We start from the raw sequence: 19,493 nt of genomic DNA on the forward strand, positions 1-19,493 counted from the left end.
AGAGAGAGAGAGAGAGAGAGAGAGAGAGAGAGAGAGAGAGAGAGGGAATTTTAAGCCCCATGGTCTTTAGAGATTTTGTTGAGAAACATGCTGTTATTATGATAGATTTGCCATTGTAAGTGTTTCTAACAGCTTTTTAAAAAAGTTTGTTAGTACCTATGTGTGGTATACAATGTTCACATTCCTTGTGGTAAGTTGGTACATGTAACAGCTTTTAATATTCTTTGCTCTGAATTTTTGGAAATTTGACTATGATATGTGCCACAGAGGTGGTTTCTGGACATGTGTATTTGGGATTCTAAATGCCTCTAGTACCTGGATATTTATCTCATTCCTCAGAAGTGGAATTTTCTGCTACAATTTCAGTGAATAGCTTTTCTATGCCATTAGCTGTGCTTCCTCATTTTCCTGCGGGCTAGAGTCTTAATTTTTTTTTTAGCATTTTCCAAGAAGTTTTGAATATTCTGTTCAGTGATTCTGATCCTTTCTTACTATCTGAATGTTCTCATAAATCCTTGGAAATAAAATTCAGCTTTGACACTTTCAATACTACTGGCAAACTTTCAAGTCTAGGGCTCATAGCCAGAGGGCTGCTTCATGTTCCTCACATTGAACTCTGTTGCCCAGAAAGTCGATCTTCAGCGTTGGCTTCCACGTCTCCTGTATCATCATCTCCATTCATGTCTGCATTTTCTCTCTCAGTCCTCTTCAGTTTCCTCTCAAATTCAGCCTCGTGTATCTGTGACTACTTTGGGCTCCAACTTACTCCCTTTTCCTCAGTCTTTTCTTTGATAACGGTCATAGCTTGCTTGTGGACTGACAGGCCTTCTGTCCTCTCCAGGATTGTTGTAGCCATTACACACCGAGCAGGCACTATTAATATTGGTGGACATGGTCTCTGTAGAACATCCAAATCTACTCTCAGAGCTTCTTCCATAGCGTCAATACCTTCTTAATCATAATGAGCATATCGACATCTGCTCCAATTTTTATGTGGGGTCAAATGTCTGTTAATACTAAGGAGGGCGTCCTGTTTATCTTCAAGTATAAACTATCCAAAATATCTGAGTCTGGGACTGCACGCATAAGTGCATTATCAGCACCAGAATGAGGGCTCTATTATGGGCATCAAAAGACCCAGGCGTTCTCTGAAACAGGCTTTCCAGCTGCTTATCCTTGGTGTACTCTCTAACACCTCAGGGACACAACAAAGAAAACTGTAAGCGGTTTTGAATTTTGTGAATTTTTCACATTTGATTGATGGCTCTGCAGAAATTCCTTTTTTTCTGACAAAGCAGTATTTCCTTTTTGTTTTGTTCACTCTTGTTAAAGTGAACAAACAACAAGGAAATACTGCTTTGTCATATGAATTCCTGCTAAGTTGGATGCAGTTGTTTTATAGAATGGACACGTGTTCTGGATAAGTCATTAAAAAGAGTCGTGTCTTCAATGTGGTCATATTCCAGCAAACTGACACAGATCCTGTTTAAGTAACCTAAATTGTTGATAAAATCTACAACTTAGACCCAGTACTGTGAGGTACATGTGTGCATCTTACACTAAGGTCTCAGAATGTGCTCTTTTAATTGGAGCAATCAGACTCTTTTGCCTTGTTTTTAACTGACTTCTGATGCTGTTTCTAATATCCTCAAGTCTTTTAGCAACTCTTTTGCCTAACAGGTAAAAAGTTTATTTTCTCTGGACACCTTTCTTTATGTACTACAATCAAACATCATTTAGTTAACTTTGTGACTTAATTAACTCAGCATTACTAAGTATCTTTTCTTGACTGGTTATACAATAAGCTACTCACACTTACTTTGGTTAGAGTCCGATGTTCTTTTTCTTTTTTCTTTGCAGTACTATGGATTGATTCCAGGCTCTTGTGAATGCTAGGCAAGTACTATGCCTCTGAGGTACATCTCAGCTCTTTGTGTTTTGAGTCAGGGTTTCACTAGGTTTTCCAGGCTGGCCTCATAACTGTAACCTTTCTGCCATATCCTCCTGAGCAGCTGGGATTGCAGGAGTGTACCACCATGCCTCATCCCCTCTTTTTTTTTGTAAAGAAATTCTGCTGTCATTAAGAGGTTTTGATTCAAAGTTTCTAATTTTTCAGGCTGTTGCTTTCCTGTATGTTGGGAATAATCAGATGAAGTTTAGTGTGGAAATGCTACTACAAGGCTGGGGATGTCGGGGCTGGGGATTTGGCTCAGCGGCACAGCACCTGCCTGGCAAGCGCAAGGTTGTGAGTTCGATTCCTGGTACCGGAGGGGGAAAAAAAACCAAAAAAGCAAACCAAGGCTGGGGATGTATCTCAGTGGGATAATCTGTACTTAGCATGCATGAGGCCCTGAGTTTTGTCCTTAACATCACACACACAAAATCCTGACATATATGATATTCTTTTACCACAACTATAATGTCATTCCATAACACACGCAATGTTTTACCATCTCATTTGATGACAACATAATCCTTACTTCACTATGTCTTAAAAGTATGACATTCAAAGTTCATTTTTCTTTTGCCCCCTTGTTTTGACATCATGGAGACAAGGTAAAATGCTGTGGTATAGGAATATGCACAGGACTTAAAACTTGTGAAGTTATGATGTGTTACTGTAACTTGTAGTAAGCCAAGCAGCCATCCAAAGTCATGATGGTGTCATAGTCAATCTCTGCTGCATCTACTTAACTTGGCCAGCATAGCACAAAAGCTATCACAGACAGTATGTTACTGAGCATGGCTGTGTCCAGAAAAAACAAAACAAAACAAAACTATATTTATGGACACAGAAATTTGACTTCCATCTATTTTTCTTTTCTTTTCTTTTTTTTTTTTTTTGTCTTTTTGAGACAGGGTCTTGCTATGCAGTTCAGGCTGACCTTCAGCTCACTTTGTAGCCCAGGTTGGCCTTGAACTCATGAAGATCCTCCTGCCTCAGCCTCCCAAGTGCTGGGGCTACAAGCATGCGCCACCATGCCCGGCTATCATGTATTTTTCTTGAGTCATGAAATTTCATTTTTCATTTGATTTTGAACAAGTATTTAAATTAATACACATATCCTTCTCTCGCGCACTGTACAAAAGCTGGTGACAGGCCCGATACTGTCTGTGTGCATTGATTTGCAAACCCCTGCTCTCAAGTGTAACCAGAAGGGCAAGGATAGTGCCTGCTGTGTTGAGTAAATCTGTAATTATTTAGTCAAAGCACAAAATCACACTCAACCCTGACGGAGGGAAAGGGAATAGAAACAAAACTCTGGAGAATGCTTTCTTATTAGACTATTTCTCACTAAACTATTTCTTATTATATTACATAAATTTAAAATACAGTTGAAAAGTCTAGATATTATAATACCTAAGAATCATGAATGCACATTCAGAAAAGTACAACCCAAATAACAAAAAATTGTTTTAAAAGGTATAAATGATCTGCTGATCAAATACAATAATTGATACTATATAAAAATAAATTTAAAATATATTTATTTGTTTCTTTGTAGTACTAGGGGTTGAACTCAGGTCATTGAACATTCTAGGCAAATATGCCTTAACCTAAGATTTTATTCTTAGGCAATACATTTTTTTTGCATTTAAAAGCATTTTTTTGGTAAATTTCATATACAGAATGATAAAATTCATCAGAAGGAATTTGTACCTGTGCTTGACATACCTTGCTTCTTTTTTCCCCATTGTCCTCCCTCCCCCTTTGACCACTTTTCCTCTGCTTATTTACAAAAGGTTTGTTTCCATTTTTCCACCTATTCTTTTTTTCATCCTTTCTTTCCTTTCCCTTTCTCCCCTTTTTTGTTCCCCTTCTCATTTGAATATTTTGTTCCCATTTCTCAATATTTATTATACATTTTGGTCCTTATTTACACTTTCAATTTCTCACACCACAGAAACAATGTGGTGTTTAAACATGTGTCCCCAATTTATTTCACTCAAGAGTATGGTCTTAAGGTGTATCCACTTAGCTAAAAATGTCTCAAGATTATTCTTTATGGCAGAGTAGCACTCCACTGTATTAAAAAAAAAAACAAAACTCCACATCATCTTTATCCATTCATCAGCTGAGCATTTGGGCTGTTTCCAAGATTTAACTATTATAAACTGTGCTGCTATAAACATGGATGTGCATATATCGCTGTGGTATGACGCTTTCAATTCTTTTGGGAAGATACATAGCTGGGCCAAGTGAAACTTCTAGTCTTAGTTTTTTGAAGAATCTTCACAGTGGTTTCACCAGTCTATAATCCCACTAACAGTGGCTTCCTTTATCCCCACAGCCCTGCCAGCATTTGTTTATGGTTGTTTTCTTGATAAAAGTCATTCTTTTTGGAGGTAGAATTTCAGTGTTGTTTTAATTTGCATCTCTCAAATGGACTGGTGATGTTGCACATTTTTTCGTATATATATTTGTCCTTTCTACTTCTTAACTGAGGAAGTGTCTATTCATTTCAGATGCCCATTTTTGGATTGGGTCTTCAAATCTGAGGGGGGACCTGATTTTTTTTTTTTTTTTGAGTTCTTTTATATTCTAGATAGCAGTTCTTTGAGGAACAGCTGGCAAAAAATTTTCCTCCACTGTGGATTGTCTCTTCATTCTGTTGGTGGTTTCTTTTGCCGTACAAAAGTTTTTTAATAAGATGAGATCCCAGTTGTTGATTCTTTGTGACAGTTCCTGTGCGATCAGGATTTTTGTTCATAAAGTCTTTGCCTACACCAATGTCTTCAAGAGTTCCACCTACCCTATCTTTTAGCAGATTTAGTCTTTCTGTTTTAATATTTAGATCTTTGACCCATTTGATTTTAGTTTAGTATATGGTAAAAGATATGCACCTAGTTTTAATCTTCAGCATGTGGAAAGCCAGTTTTTCCAGCATCATTTATTAAAGAGGCTATCTTTCTTCCAGTGAAGGTGCTTGGAACCTTTGTCAAAGAGAATGTGGCTGAGTAGGTCTGGAGTTGTTTCTGTATCTTCTGATGTGTTCCACTGATCTTTGGGTCTGGTATTTTGCCAGTATCGTGCTGTTTTTATCACAGTAGCTTTGTAGTATAATTTCAAGTCAGGGATTATGTTGCCTCTGGCCTTGCCTTTGTTGCCCAGAATTGCTTTTTCTATTCTAGGTCTCCTCTGGTTCCAAATATATTTTAGGATTATTTTCTCTAATTCTGTGATATACACTAGTGGTATTTTGATAGGGATTTCATTAAACCTGTACAACAATTTTGGAAGTATGTCCATTTTCACTATATTGATTGTTCCTACCCAAGAACAAGGGATTTGTATTACATTGAATTAATGAAGTATATAATTATATTTATTGAAATATATTTAAATTTTAAATATATTTAAATGAAGGTCAACTTCACAGTTTCTACTTCAACTTCATGAAGGTCAACTCACAGTTTCTCAGATGCTATGCATGAACTCTACCAAGTACTAAGATGACTCCCAGGCCCCATCCACCTCTACTTTTACAGCTATATGTTAGTAAGTCCTTAACTACTACAAAGAATTCTTCTGATGATTAAATGAGGTGATATATGTAAAGTGCTTAGCATATGGGCTCAGTAAGAAGGTTATGACATATTGATATTTTTAAAAACTACATTTTCTCAGATTCAGTTCAGTATCAGGGCATTAAAATGATGTGTTCATCATTTTAAAAAATTAACAAGCTTTCTACAGAGAAATAATAGACTCAGATGTAAATAATAAGATATACCCAAGTATCTTACTAGTTTATAAAAATTTGGGCTATCATTACCAAGCAATGTAACTAAAATAGATAATATTTAATTTTCCTTACCTGACATGTCTGCTGAATCACCTATAATAGAAAAACAGTAGAAAAATAATTATTCATATGTAACATAAATATTACAAATAAAATTTGCAAACCTAATTATCATAAAATTTAAGTAATTTAAAAACATATGAAATTAGTTTTACTACACTGAGTAAATTTTAATTATATATATTTCAACATTGTATATTTGACCTTTCAATGTTTCTCTTTATATTTAATTAGTTCCAATTTTAGTATATGTGCTGCCAAAGTGAGCACTTAATTAGTTTCATGAAAATTTAATTATAACAACTTTTAAAACAATATTGATAAGATTTAAACTGATATGACTCTTATTTTGGTTCTAAAATGCATTGTTAAATAGGTTCTCCGGAGTGTCAGTGCATCTCTGTTTGTGAGGAAGAATGAGATCAGACCCTCCTGAAGGACAACGGTTGCTAAGGCTGCTGTCAAAGTCAAAAGAAAAAAGTTCTTTGATGTTTCTCCACATGAATCAAAGTTTGCCAAGAAAAATGCTTATTGTATCTGTGGTGGAAATATCTATTAACAAAACTTGGAAAAGTAAGTCACGAGAAAGAAAGGAGTAAACATTCAGGAATCCATTCAAGATTGGGGATTGTTTTTTGCATTGATCAAGCCTTACATTTGTATGAAATGATTTCAAGGACATATTGATAACATATGCCCATAATGTCTCGGCCTGCAATAGGAGGGAAGAGAGAATAAAGCATTTGACTCTGCTGCACAGACCAGAAATACTGCTTTTATTACTGACGCTACTCAGACAGCCTCAAAATGGCAAGAGGGCTTGCAATTGTTCACAGGAAGACTGGCTGATGAGAGAGATCAGGCCTGTCCCTGAACAAGGTTTGGGAAGTACAGATGAAGAGTGAAACATTACAGGACTAAATATTTTAGTTATCAGTCAAGATAAAATTAGCAAATGAAAATTTTTAGTGTTCTTGTCTCGAGGAGTACATTACTGTAATAATCTGGAAGACCTGGTACAAAGTGAGAATCCTTCAAGTTTGAGGCCATTCATTGAGAAGTTCCAATGAACAGGTACCCTTGGCAACCCCTCTAGGGCACACATATGGGTTGTGCAGTCCAGTACGGGGAGGAGGAACTGTAAGAACAGACTCAGGTCTCTAAGTAGGTTCAGGACTCAGTAGACAATTTTGGAATTTCAAATACCCAAAACATGATACTGTAGAGGGGGACTCTTCCTCATGGAAAGTAATCTGTTGTTCTTCTGTCCTACTGCCAGGTTACGGGTGGGAGATGTCTAACATGGGCCTTCTAAAAGAAGTACCAGATAAAACTCAGAATACGACAGTTGTCTCTAAAACTAGAATATAAAGTCAGCCATAAATGATTAGATGTTCCAGGCACTCCAAGAATGAAGGCCAATAAGTAACAATCACAGAGAGAAACATTTTTGTCCTATAGGAAGAACTATTTTACTTTATAAGTGTGGTTACTAGGGAGAGGCTAGACTACTTCATTAGGCATAAAATAGTAGTGGAGTTCAAATACATAACGATGAACTGGATAAAATGGTTATGTCTGATCCTGAGATTCCAAGATTCTAGCAAAGAAAAAATAAAGTCTATATGTAACTGGCTAAAATATCACAAAACCAAGTATTTCAATTCCTCTATGATCTGTATGATTTTTTAAAAACAAAAACGATCTTAAGCAATTTAAACAATGTTGTGTGCCTGGGGAATATTAAGGAAGTTTGGCAGCAAAGTAACTAGTGATCAGTTCCCTTTTTAAGTTTAGAGGAAAAAATGCACCTCTTCATTCACTGGTCTTCTCTTGAACTCATCTTACATTCCATTAGTTATCAGCGAAGCACTTTTGTTGTCCATTTTGTAGAAAGATATAAATAGGGCAAACCACAGGGCTACATATAGGATCCAAAATTCACCTCTGTGCTGCTAGAGTCTGCCTTGGCAAGGCAGAGGGAAAATAGTTAGCTGTTCCATATTCTCTGTACTGACGCCTTTCAATATAAAGCGAAAGAAGTGGAAAAAGGGCCAAGTTTCTGAGGGATTAATCTACGACCATGACAATTCTTAACTAAAAGAAACCTAGAGCACTGACCTAAGTAAAATTGCTTAACCAGAGAGGAGAAAGAAAAGAAGCAAAGAGAGAACGATATCTCCTTACAAATTTATTCACAGAATATACATTTCACTAATAAGGATTTTGTCTTGTTGCAGACTGTCTGTATCCCCAACGCCAAGAGTAGAGCCTTGCACGTGGCAGGCGTGCAGTAAGTGTACTCAGTAAATACATTTATGTGATACAAATTTACAGAGCAATTAACTATGATCCAAGCGGCACAGAGCCAGGTGCTTAGGTGATGTGGTCTTTACTCCTTCAGGACATAGGCCTCCTCTCTCTGGAGCGAATCAAGACTTCACTTTCAAAGAATTTACTGCAAACAGGCTAAACATAAAGTACTAATCTCAACTCTGTCAATCATTATACAATACTTTATTTTAAATTAGTCTAACTCAGACAAGTAAGAGAAAGGTTTAGAAGCAAATCATATGGCATAACTGAGTGTATGCTTTACACACAAATCAGCTTTTAAAAATCCATAATTATATTTTAATATTTCCCCATAATATTGAATTTATTTTAACAAAACAAATGCTTCAAATTGTTTCTTTTTAAAATACAGAAACATACCTACTTGGCCAGTTGCCACTATGTTGATAAATTTGGGGTGCTGATTTACAGTGAGGCACAGAATATCATCATTGTGTTCCTGATAAAAGCTCTGAGTCCCTGTAAAGAAAGAATTTGAAAACTGAGTTTGAAAATTTTAAGATGTGACAGCCAAATGCACTTAGCTAGTGCAATAAACTACTCACTCATTTATTCAGTGCATATTTTTAAACCCTTACTCTGGGCATACCATCTCAAGGACAGAAAAGAATCCACAGTTTTAAAGGGGCAGAGCCTTGAAAGGAATAGATAATGTAATACAAGGCTGAGCCTACCAAGTGCCACAAAGATCCCAGGAGCCAGATAAAGGAGCAAATGATTAACTGGGGTTGGTGGATGAATTAGTGAAAAATTAACCAACAGACTCAGATTTCCTACTGGGTATGGTGGTACCATCCTCTCAGCACTGGAAAGGCTGAGGCAGAAGGATTGCTGCAGATCTGATGCCAACTTGGGCTATACATTGAGTTCAAAGCCAATCTGAAACATACATAATGACACCTGTCTCAAAAATAAACGAACTCCATTGAAAAGAAAGGTTTGTGCTAATATTGTTTGGAGAATTAAATGCCAATATCTTGTACTCTGAGTAACTAATTTAAAGATAACACTACACAATGTATTAATCATTATTACTCTCCTATTGTTCTGAAATTTTATTTTTTTTAAATAAATGAATGAATAAATGAATGAATGAACAAATGAACTGGATTTCCTATTATGAACATGGTAATGTATCCCTAAACTGGTGAGAAACCAAGTACTGAGAACTGAAGCAAGTGCCTAGTCTTCCTCTGCCCTCTCTTTTAACACCCTACTATTAGAAAAGTGATTAATTTTAAATAACTTAAATGGCTGGTGCATACTTGCACTCCCAGCACTTGGGAGGTTTAGGCAAGTGCAGGGTTTGAGGCCAGCCTAGACTGCAAACGCAGCAAGACCTTGTCTCAAAAAACAAAACAAAACAAAATTATAGGTATAAACATGACTTTATTTACATATTTATTCCTTTCTTGTTTGACTTATTTTACTCTTCCCTATTCTCTTAAAGGATAGGTGAAACTGCACAAGATTTTTTCCCAAAGGAATGCTTTTTAAATGGTCCACATTATTAAGTGAAAAATTACCACTGGTTTCACATGATCCTGGTTAATTCTTTTTTAGGAAAGCAGGAAGACTATACTAACCAGGGGAAAGGGATTATGATTCACACAATCAATCGACTCTTTATTCATTCTGAGCAGAACTATCAGAAGAAAAGCCAGAACGTTTGGCCTAGGTAATCTTGGGTTTTGGTTCTAACTTTCAGATTTCACTAACTTTTCAGTGAAATTTGCACTTATATATAATAAAACAACTCCAAATCAGAATCCTAACATCACTGAGATTGGCCATCAAATATGAAGAGAACTTCATTTGCTCTGCAACAAGCCAATTAAATGACATCAAGAAATTTTTTCTCACCTTCTTCTATCAAACAAAGTATCATTACTAGCGCCTCAGGTAAGTAGCTTTCTTCCTTGGCTTTCTAACCGCAGTAAAAATGACCCCCACCTCAGTAATCACTTATCCACTGTGCAACTTTGATTCACTGGCAGGGACCACTACCCAAACCATCCGTTCGCATGAGGTTACGGGAAAACAGAATTTAAGGTATAAGTGGTTTTACAATAAAACTTGGTACTAATGTACAGTAAATCTTTACTTTTAATAGAGATCTATGAGTAATTTGCATTATGAAATATTTTTCTGCTATATCATACTCTCTGAACACTGATATTACCAGAAAGTACTGCAATATGAAGTATTTAAAATTCTGGACCATATTTAAATATTACAGTTTTAACTAAGAGCTTTAAGAAGCTATTTAAAAAATTATAATTTAAAAACTGTGCATGGGACTGTGGAGAATTAGTGTTTCCTACCTGTAGCAACATTGTGAAGAATTCCAACGGATGCAGTGTGATAAATTATATCATCACCATCATTTAAATAGTGTACATTATTCCTGCAGTCTCTGCCTCGATAACCAAAAACAAGTTCCAACACAAGGTCCTGTAACAATAATGATAAAACCATTACACAATTATATTTTTCCTCATGTCTAAATGTTCACCAGTGTTCTGTGATACACTAATATTGTCTTTAAAATGGGGGATGCTTTTTGATTTTTTTTTTATAAACTTTAAACACAAATTAAGCTAGATATATTTTTCTATGTAACCTTTTTTGGGCACTAAAACATTCCACATTCCATACTTTTCTATGTAAAGTTATAAAAAGGAAAAGGGAATCACAAGGTCATCTGATGCCAATAATTTTAGATTTAAGAGTCAATGTCTTAAACATTGAGATAGTTCTTGTGTCCAAAAGAAGAAAATTTCTACTTATGTTCATTGTTACTTCTAATATTTGCATTACATACACAATTCAGAATAAATTATGTCCAACTCTGCTTAAGTACTTGGGAGACTCCCAAGTTGTTTCTGAGAACTCACACTAAAGTTTTGGCAGAGAACCCTGCAACTTTAAGTGTCCAGCTTTATTGATTCTGTGCGAGTGATGGGAAAGGAAGCTATACCCATCTCCTGCAGCTTTACTCCTTATTCATGCCTCATTTGGCAGGGTTTGCTACTTATTGCTGATGCCTGGATTTATGAAATGCCCAGGGGAACTTTTGTTCTCCTCTTCCTCCTCCTTTTTCAGTACTGGGGGTTAAACCCAAAAGTACTCTAGCACTGAGCTGTATCCTCAGCCCTTTATTTTATTTTTTATTTTGAGACAGGGTCTCATTAGGTTTTCCAGGCTGGCCTTGAGCTTATAATCCTCTTGTCTCAGCCTCCTGAGGAGCTGGGATTGCAGACATGTACCACCATGCTAGGCAGACATTTTCTTATTTCTCAGTTATTGTGGAAGGTTTCTTGTTTGGAAGGAAAGACAGACGAAAAAGTCTTCAAACATTAAATATATCATATGGGGTAAGGGTTCCTGATGTAGTTTAAGTATTTAAGTTTTAACCTATAAACTTAGCCTGCTACGTATGAAACACTGCCAAGGTGCCTGTGCTTCTCTAAGCAATAGATTATTCACAGATGTTCACATTTAGAAGTTCTCTGTGTTACAGATGAAATGAGGTTATTACTTAGGGAAAAGTAAAAAGAAATACACATTTAAAAAATTGAAGGAAACAGAAGATAGCAATTCAAAACTCAGACTGAGTAAGAGTTAAGCAGTTAATTTTAACAACCAAGTTACTTAATGCAATTATTTTAAGAACACTAAGGACACAAATGAACCATGGGTACATTTTAGTAACGCTGAGGAGCGGGTCTCTTTACCTCTATGGGTCTCTTCTTCTTGCCAACATTGTTTGTTTGAAGTTTCTCGGGCTGTGGTGGGGCTCTGCTCACTGGCGGCCTGAAACAGAGAGGTGGGCGGAGGGCAGGCATGCATCCCCGGGGCCTTCACCGGGCTTTAGGACCTGCCCTCCAAGGAGCGCACAGCTTCCCCAAAGGGAACCCATTCTGTACCCTCTACCTCTTGAGAGATTTTTCTTTTTTCTTTTGTCTTTTGAAGACAAGGTATCACTATGCAGTTCAGGCTGGACTTGAACTCATTTTGTAACCCAGGTTGGCCTGAAACTCAGTAGTCCTCCTGCCTCAGCCTCCTGAGTGCTGGGATTGCAGGTGTGCACCACCACGCCTGGCCTCTTGATAGCTTCTGATGCAGAACGGTAGAAAATACAGTACTAGAACTTTTATTCAATTTACTTGTAAATTTTGGGTATATGCTTTGCAATATAAATAGATCATGAGAAGATTATTTATAAACAAATGTAAAAATGTTAGTTTGACATATTCAAAAATTACTTGATGGATGCACTACCAACAAAATCTGGATTATTGCTCTAAAGCACCTAACATCTGCACATGGCAGCTGTAAATACATCTTTTTTTTTTTTTTTCCAGTACCGGGAACCGAACTCACGACTTTGTGCTTGCCAGGCAGGCGCTGTGCCACTGAGCTAAATCCCCAGCCCCCTCGTCTTCTTGACAGTCAGTTTTGATAATATGTCCATGAGCTTTATACTATTGACAACATAATCTACATGTGCATTCAAACTTGTTCTCATTTCCTGTTCTTTCATGACCTTTACTTTCTCTGCTTCCTGAAGTCCCTAGTTCTACCTAGTGGCATTGGTATAGGACAATTACTCAAGGAAGACATTTGATAGTCACAAAGCATTGTAAACAAGGCAGTACTCTGTAAAAGGTAATTACTATTAATATTGCCTCAATGACACCTCTATTTACCCAAACATTTATCAATGATGCTTACATGGTAATTCTCAAATCTAGACCTCTCTTACCTGCTCAGAATCTATTTATAATATCTCATGTCCTAATAGGCATATAGAGTTCACATTTTGGATCATTTAAATGTGGAGGCACTTCTCTAAAAATCTACTGGTTTACTGTTTCCATCTTGAATAACCATTATTCAAATATTTAATAAATTTGAAACCTGAAGATAAACCAATCATGCATCAACTTCCCTCTAGATTTTTAGTTAATATTTAATTTGTATCAACTAAATCAGGAAATGATACAAATTAACTTTTTATTGAGAGCTCCAACATTTATGACTACGTCTCCTAAAATTAAAGCCATACAATATATTTCTGTTTTAAAATTAGTGTCATTATACATTTATTAAAAAGTGTTTTATCTTTAATGTGCAATATAAAACAAATGTGATTTTTCACTTGTAATATGAAACAATATGTAGAATATGTAAGCATGACTGATGTCATAAAAAGTAAATGTATTTAAATATATAAATACATTTTCTGTTTATGCCATTAATTTTGGTTTCACACTTCATGTATGTTTTCAATGTCCATACCTAAAAATAGAACTGAATTTATATTTAACATGAAAATATTTCTCATCAGGCTATTTCAAAGAATGATAGAAACTTGGGCTTTTATTCTAAATTAATTGTTGTGGTAACTTTACTCAGTGTTAGTGCCTTCTACTAACTGTAACTCATAGTAAACAAGTAATTTTTATCTGTACAATTCTATATAACAAATATATTTTAACTTTTGTAAGGATCATATACATAAGGTATATTACTGCTTAAAGTAAAAGTATACAGCTTATATAAAACTATACAAGATGAATGGATAAAGTTTTAGCAATACAGTTACTTATATAGTATACGCCCAATGATTAAGGTGCAATTCATTTCAGGATACTAACTACAAAGGGGAAAAAATGTAGTAAAATGTGAGTACAGGTAAATAACACCAAGTAAGTTAGCTCATTAATGGTAAATATAAAAGATGCTAAAATACAAAATTAGGTTTTGTAAACACAGTAAAGATTACCTGGAACCTCTTTTCAGCAGCAGACAAAAAAAAAAGAGAGAGAGAGAGAAGAAAAAAGGGGAAAAGATTACAACAAACTATACATTTAAGACATTAATAAAACATCATCTATGAAGAGACCTCCCAGCTTTCTTTCATCTACATTACTTCTTCCTCTACACCACAGTAAACTGGCAGTGTCCTTTTTAATGCAGAGATCAGCAGTGAAGAACCTCTCAGTGTGAGACTCGATCTGGACGCTTTATTTCAGTTAGTGTAAGATTACGTGGGTCTCTTTAGAAGCTGTATCACACTCTGCACTTCTCTTTGCACACAGTACCCTGCTTAATATACACGATAAAGTTCACAGATAATGACTTCCTGCTGTCAAATATATCCGGTGATGCCTACTATTTGAGTTTCTGCACTATCTGGTTTCAAATCCACTTATATTTATCCTCATCTCTCAGCATTTAGCTAATGTCAACTTTTTTACTTCTAAAATTGACTATCCATTTCCACGCTGCCTCGTTTTGGAACTCTCTGTAGACATGTTCATGTCACTACAGGCAGCTATAAAAGTATCCCAAGAGTCTGTCTTACCCATGTCCTTTCACTGAACACACAAATACCATAATTACGCTGCTTTAATGTTTTTAAGTGAATCACTATGTGAAAAAGTCTATTACATGATGGTAAAAGATCTATAAACTGATATTTCACTTATAAATATGTGTGGCCAAGCTTGTTTTTATGATCCCCTGAAAGGAAAAATTAAAATTATCTAGAATGTAAGTAGTTCATAAAAGGTCATTAAAAAACCAAATAATGAAGATTTTCATAACAGCAACCATGTATTATACCCAAAATTCCAACTCTTTAGTTAGATTTGTCATATTTCATTTTCTGATTCTTGAGAAATGTATTTAAAACTTTTCTAGGAAAAAATACTTTAAAATACTATATTTCACAAACAATGGAGTACTACTCTGCCATAAAGCAAGACGAACTTGAGTCATGTGTAGCAAAATGTCTGCACTTTCACACCATAATGTTAAGTGAAATAAATCAGACACACAGGCTTAAATATTGCAGGGCTTCTCTTACATGAGAAACCCAAAGTATAAATAAAGAGCAAGATAAGATAGATGCTAGGAAGCAGGGAGCAGATATTTCTAAGAAGGGAAAGGGGATGAAGAAAGGAGTAAGACGTCTCATGTACATGTGCCAATTCCTTACAAGGACGTGAACCTTATGTATTGCAAACATGTACAAATATATGCTATAAAGATCAAAATAGAATATTAAATATTGAAATATATTCCTTAAAGAAACATACCTTACTACTCCTTGCCTTTGAAAGGAATAAAGGGAAAAAAGAGAAACATGAAAACTGATCATGAAGAAGGAAATACAGCAGTTTATAAGCAGAGTAAATGCACCGTGTATCAACAGCATTCTAAGGAAATACAAAGCACCTAAATTTTATGTCACATTGTTTTGAATATTTTTATTAAAACTATTTGGAAATTTACTCTTAGATATATAAGACTTGCTATAAAAACATTTATTGAGAAAAACAAAATTACTGAAATTGTCTGAGACAAACATCTACAAAAATACTAACCAAAAAGTGTAGTTACCAATTGCCACAAAACACATTTTTTTCATGAGAAACACTTTAAAAAGTAGATATTTGGTAAGTATTTGTTTTGTTTACAAAATCTTATGTCTTTCTCACTTTTTTTTTTTTTTTTTTTTTGGTTTTTGAGACAGGGTCTCACTCTGTAGTCTAGCTGGTCTTGAGCTCAGTATGTAGCCCAGGCTGGCCTCAAACTCATGGTGATTCTCCTGCCTCAGCCTCCCAAATGCTGGGATTACAGGTGTGTGCCACCACACAGGGCATCTTTCTTACACTTGATGACAAAAAATCTTATTTAAAATACAAAACCAATTTATACTACTTTGTCTCCTCAGTAATATACTCAAAATTGAGAAAAATAAACCCATTTTTAAATTTCCTTTAATTCTATCACTTTGTAAAAAAGGAAGATTTTCTTTTTTTTTTCTGAGACAGAGACTCGCTGTGCAGTTCAGGCTGGCCTTGAGTTCACTTTGTAGCCCAGGCTGCTCTTGAACTTGCAGCGATCCTCCTGCCTCAGCCTTCCGATTACAGCCTTGGAATTACAGGCGTGCGCCACCTTGCCTGGTAAAAGGAAGACTCTTCTGAGCCACATTAACGGCATCTGCTTTAGCATTTTCAAAAGGATTAAGCAGAACTAATATTGTAAAACAACTGAAAACAATCAAAATAATTTTGAAAAACTTAGCTGCTAAAAAGGCAAGCTAACAGCATAGATGACAAGTAGTACTTGTTACTTTCTGAATATTAAATTTCAGAAGTAGTGTTTCACTATTTTACTGGCTACCTCCTCAGCTTATTCTGTATTTCACTCTAAAGGAGGGATGTCACTGGGTCAAGACCTATCTTACTTCTCAATGCACAGTATTTCATTTTCATTTCAAAATAATCTATAAATTAGGAATTATAATGCTCAGTTTGCCACTGAGGAAAATGAGGTTCAGAAAGAATGAATAATTACTCACGGTCACCCAAGCAGTAAATTATAAAAGTGATATTTTAGCCCATTTGTTTGTCTCCAAAATCCATGTCCTTGGCACTACATGATGCTGCCTTCTACCAAGCTGCTTCAACCTGGAGTTCTGTGCAAGTGTTCACACTACAGTACGATCAAGTCTCCTAAAAAGTATTTTATACCTTGCCTCTGCACATAACAAAACAGATGACCACTCTGGAGCCATCTTCTCTAGGGGACCTCCCCGTGCAGTTATCTGAGGTCTCCTGTCAGCAAACGGGGCACCTGAAACAGGCCTGAGGAGACCGCAAAACCGCACCGTTCATTCCTAACTCCCCTGGCAACATTCGGGTCAGTAAGTTGGTCACCGTCCATAGCTGTCCTCGTGACCATCACTGAGGTGCAACCCAAGCTTCAATATTACATGCACAGGTTGCGTGTCCAGCTTTTCCGTAGACGCCCGTACCGGCTTCTTACAATCACGTCTCCCCATCCTGGCCGGCCACAGACTCACGGCTGCGGCCACTTCTTCCCTCTTCATCTCTTGCTACTGTTTTTGGATAATCTGTCCTGTGTGGTTTCTTAAAACGTGTGTGCTTCCCAAGTACATGCCATATGCCTCCTTTTTGTTTTTGCTGTTTGTCTGTTCTGCAGTTCTGGGAACAGAACTCAGGGCCTCACACACGCTAGGCGAGTGCTCTACCAATGAGCTACACTGCCAGCTTCCATAAGCCTCTTAACTGTTTTCCATGTTGGATTTTAAAAGCATCAGGTCCACAGTTTCTCTCTTGATCTGTGATCTAGCTCTGGGACTTTATTAAAAGTTCTCTCCTCCTAAAATTGCTATGCATATCTATGTATTTCTGATTTGATAATTACAAATCAAGACTAAAAGTGCTATTAAAGGTAAGATGTACTTCAGCCATCCTGTTAGAGACAATTTTGAAATGATGGTCTATCCTCGATGAAGGGCACATGGATAGAGAGATCTTTTAACAACTGAATCAAGCCTCTGCTCATAGGCTTCTTAAAAGGCACTGAATTCAGATTTTACTTTCTTCCCAAACTCCATCAAATATACTCACGAAAGTTAGCAAGTAAGGTTACTTCAACCATATCAACTGTATGTGTATGTAACATTCCCTAAATTATGCATGTAACAGTATTATCACAAAAAATATTTGAGGACCAGCATGTTTTCTAAGAGTTGCTTGGAACTGTATAAAGCAAAAATACCATTGTTACTTAGTTTTTGTGGTAAATCCATTCAAAGAAAACTTTTAATCATTAATGTCAATATCTTTTTCTTCACCTCATTTTAAGTTTGATTATTACCTCTCATCAACTGAGGGTTCTTTCTGTTGCAAATGAGGCTTGATTCCAAACATCGGGCGAATATTTGTTGATAAGGCTCTGATGGTGTAGCTGATTTCATTCTCCCTGGTAACATCACTGTCATACCCTACCATCAAAATATAAAAGTTAATATTTAAATGAAATGGAAAAGATTAATTATGATCTTATAAATTTGATATGGGGATGTCCAACAATATGAAATAGATTGCATTATTCTCAAATTATGAAATAAGATGCACCCGGTAAAAATTATACAGAAGAGCATTTAGTGATATGTAATGATGTTTTTGAACTATCTTAAGAGGTAAAAACTAAAAAATAATTTAATATGGTTCTCTTGTTAAAAAATTATATATTAGCCATGTGTAAAGCTATCCAAAAATCCAATTTTTTATTAAAAAGTCTTACGTATTCCTAAATATACATATACCTTAGGATATATCCCAAATGTTAACAAGTTAACTTCTGAGTGGCTGAATGATAGATACTATGTTTATTTTTTATTGCAAAATGTATTTTCCAAGTCGGGCATGGTGGTGCATGCCTGAAATCCCAGCACTTGGGAGGCTGAGGTAGGAGGATCATTGTGAGTTCGAGAACAGCCTGGGTTACAAAATGAGTTCAAGGCCAGCCTGAACTGCATAGTGAGACCTTGTCTCAAAAAGACCAAAAAAAATGTATTTTCCATAATGAACTGGTATTACTGGTATCTTAAGAAAACATCAACATTATTTTAAAATATAACATTCAATAAATTGTAACAGCTCTTTTAAAAATATGATTATCTTACATTTATAGATGAAGAATATCTAAATCATCAATACATGCCAACCTGTTATTCTTGAGTCACAAAACCAATTTTGGTGTCCAATTAACATTACAATTACTCAAACATTATTACTACTTTTTAAACTTTTGCAGTTTAAATCAGCTGTGCTAATTTTTTCTACGATTTTGTTTAAATGTTTTAAAATGACAGACCTCCATCTTCTTCAGAATCTGTATCAGATTCTTCGCTTTCACAAGTCCTTTTCTCTCGATAGCTCTCTATTTCATTCGTCCATACCATTAAAGACATATCTGCACCTCCCAGGGTAACCAACATGCTGTCGTCATAAGTCCAGCGAACATTGGTGACATGTGTACTATGGGCCACATACCTCTTAAATTTTCCAAATTTTCCCTAAAAATAAAAAAGCCAAACTCTTTCTGAGAAATTTCATTATTTGAAAATTTATGTTATAAAATTAAATGAATTCTATTTTAGTTATGTTTTCTTTCTTAAAATATCATCAGAGCCGGGGACAGAGCTCAGTGGCACAGAACCTGCCTGGCAAGCATGAGGTTCTGAGTTTGATTCCTGATTTTATATATATATATATATATATCTCATTAGAAATTAGTTATTCCCGAGTGTAACATGTATAAAAACTTCAAGAAAATGCTGAAATTTGCTAGAATAAAAAAATACCACTTACAAAACCTGGTAAGAATATAATAAATTTAACAGTTTCTACATTGCTTGATATTCATTAACTCCTTTAGAAACCAACTTGGCATTCTGCATGCTAACAAACTGCTATGTGTGCAAAAAATATTTACCATAAT

General features: G+C 35.7%; 1 protein-coding gene across 1 annotated transcript in view; it reads right to left on the bottom strand.

Moving 5' to 3' along the window:
- The window catches only part of Eml5 (echinoderm microtubule associated protein like 5), a gene marked incomplete at its 5' end in the record, with an annotated part of 141,087 nt that overhangs the window by 18,612 nt on the left and 102,982 nt on the right, over nt 1-19,493 (bottom strand). Inside the window, 8 exon segments of the mRNA XM_013517167.1 lie at nt 5,820-5,840; nt 8,523-8,621; nt 10,487-10,616; nt 11,900-11,978; nt 13,954-13,962; nt 15,272-15,286; nt 17,865-17,991; nt 18,867-19,068. Of these exon segments, the coding sequence (XP_013372621.1) occupies nt 5,820-5,840; nt 8,523-8,621; nt 10,487-10,616; nt 11,900-11,978; nt 13,954-13,962; nt 15,272-15,286; nt 17,865-17,991; nt 18,867-19,068 (682 nt within the window).

Source organism: Chinchilla lanigera, unplaced genomic scaffold, assembly GCF_000276665.1.
Source record: "Chinchilla lanigera isolate Chin_1 unplaced genomic scaffold, ChiLan1.0 scaffold00037, whole genome shotgun sequence".
Classification (NCBI taxonomy): domain Eukaryota; kingdom Metazoa; phylum Chordata; class Mammalia; order Rodentia; family Chinchillidae; genus Chinchilla; species Chinchilla lanigera.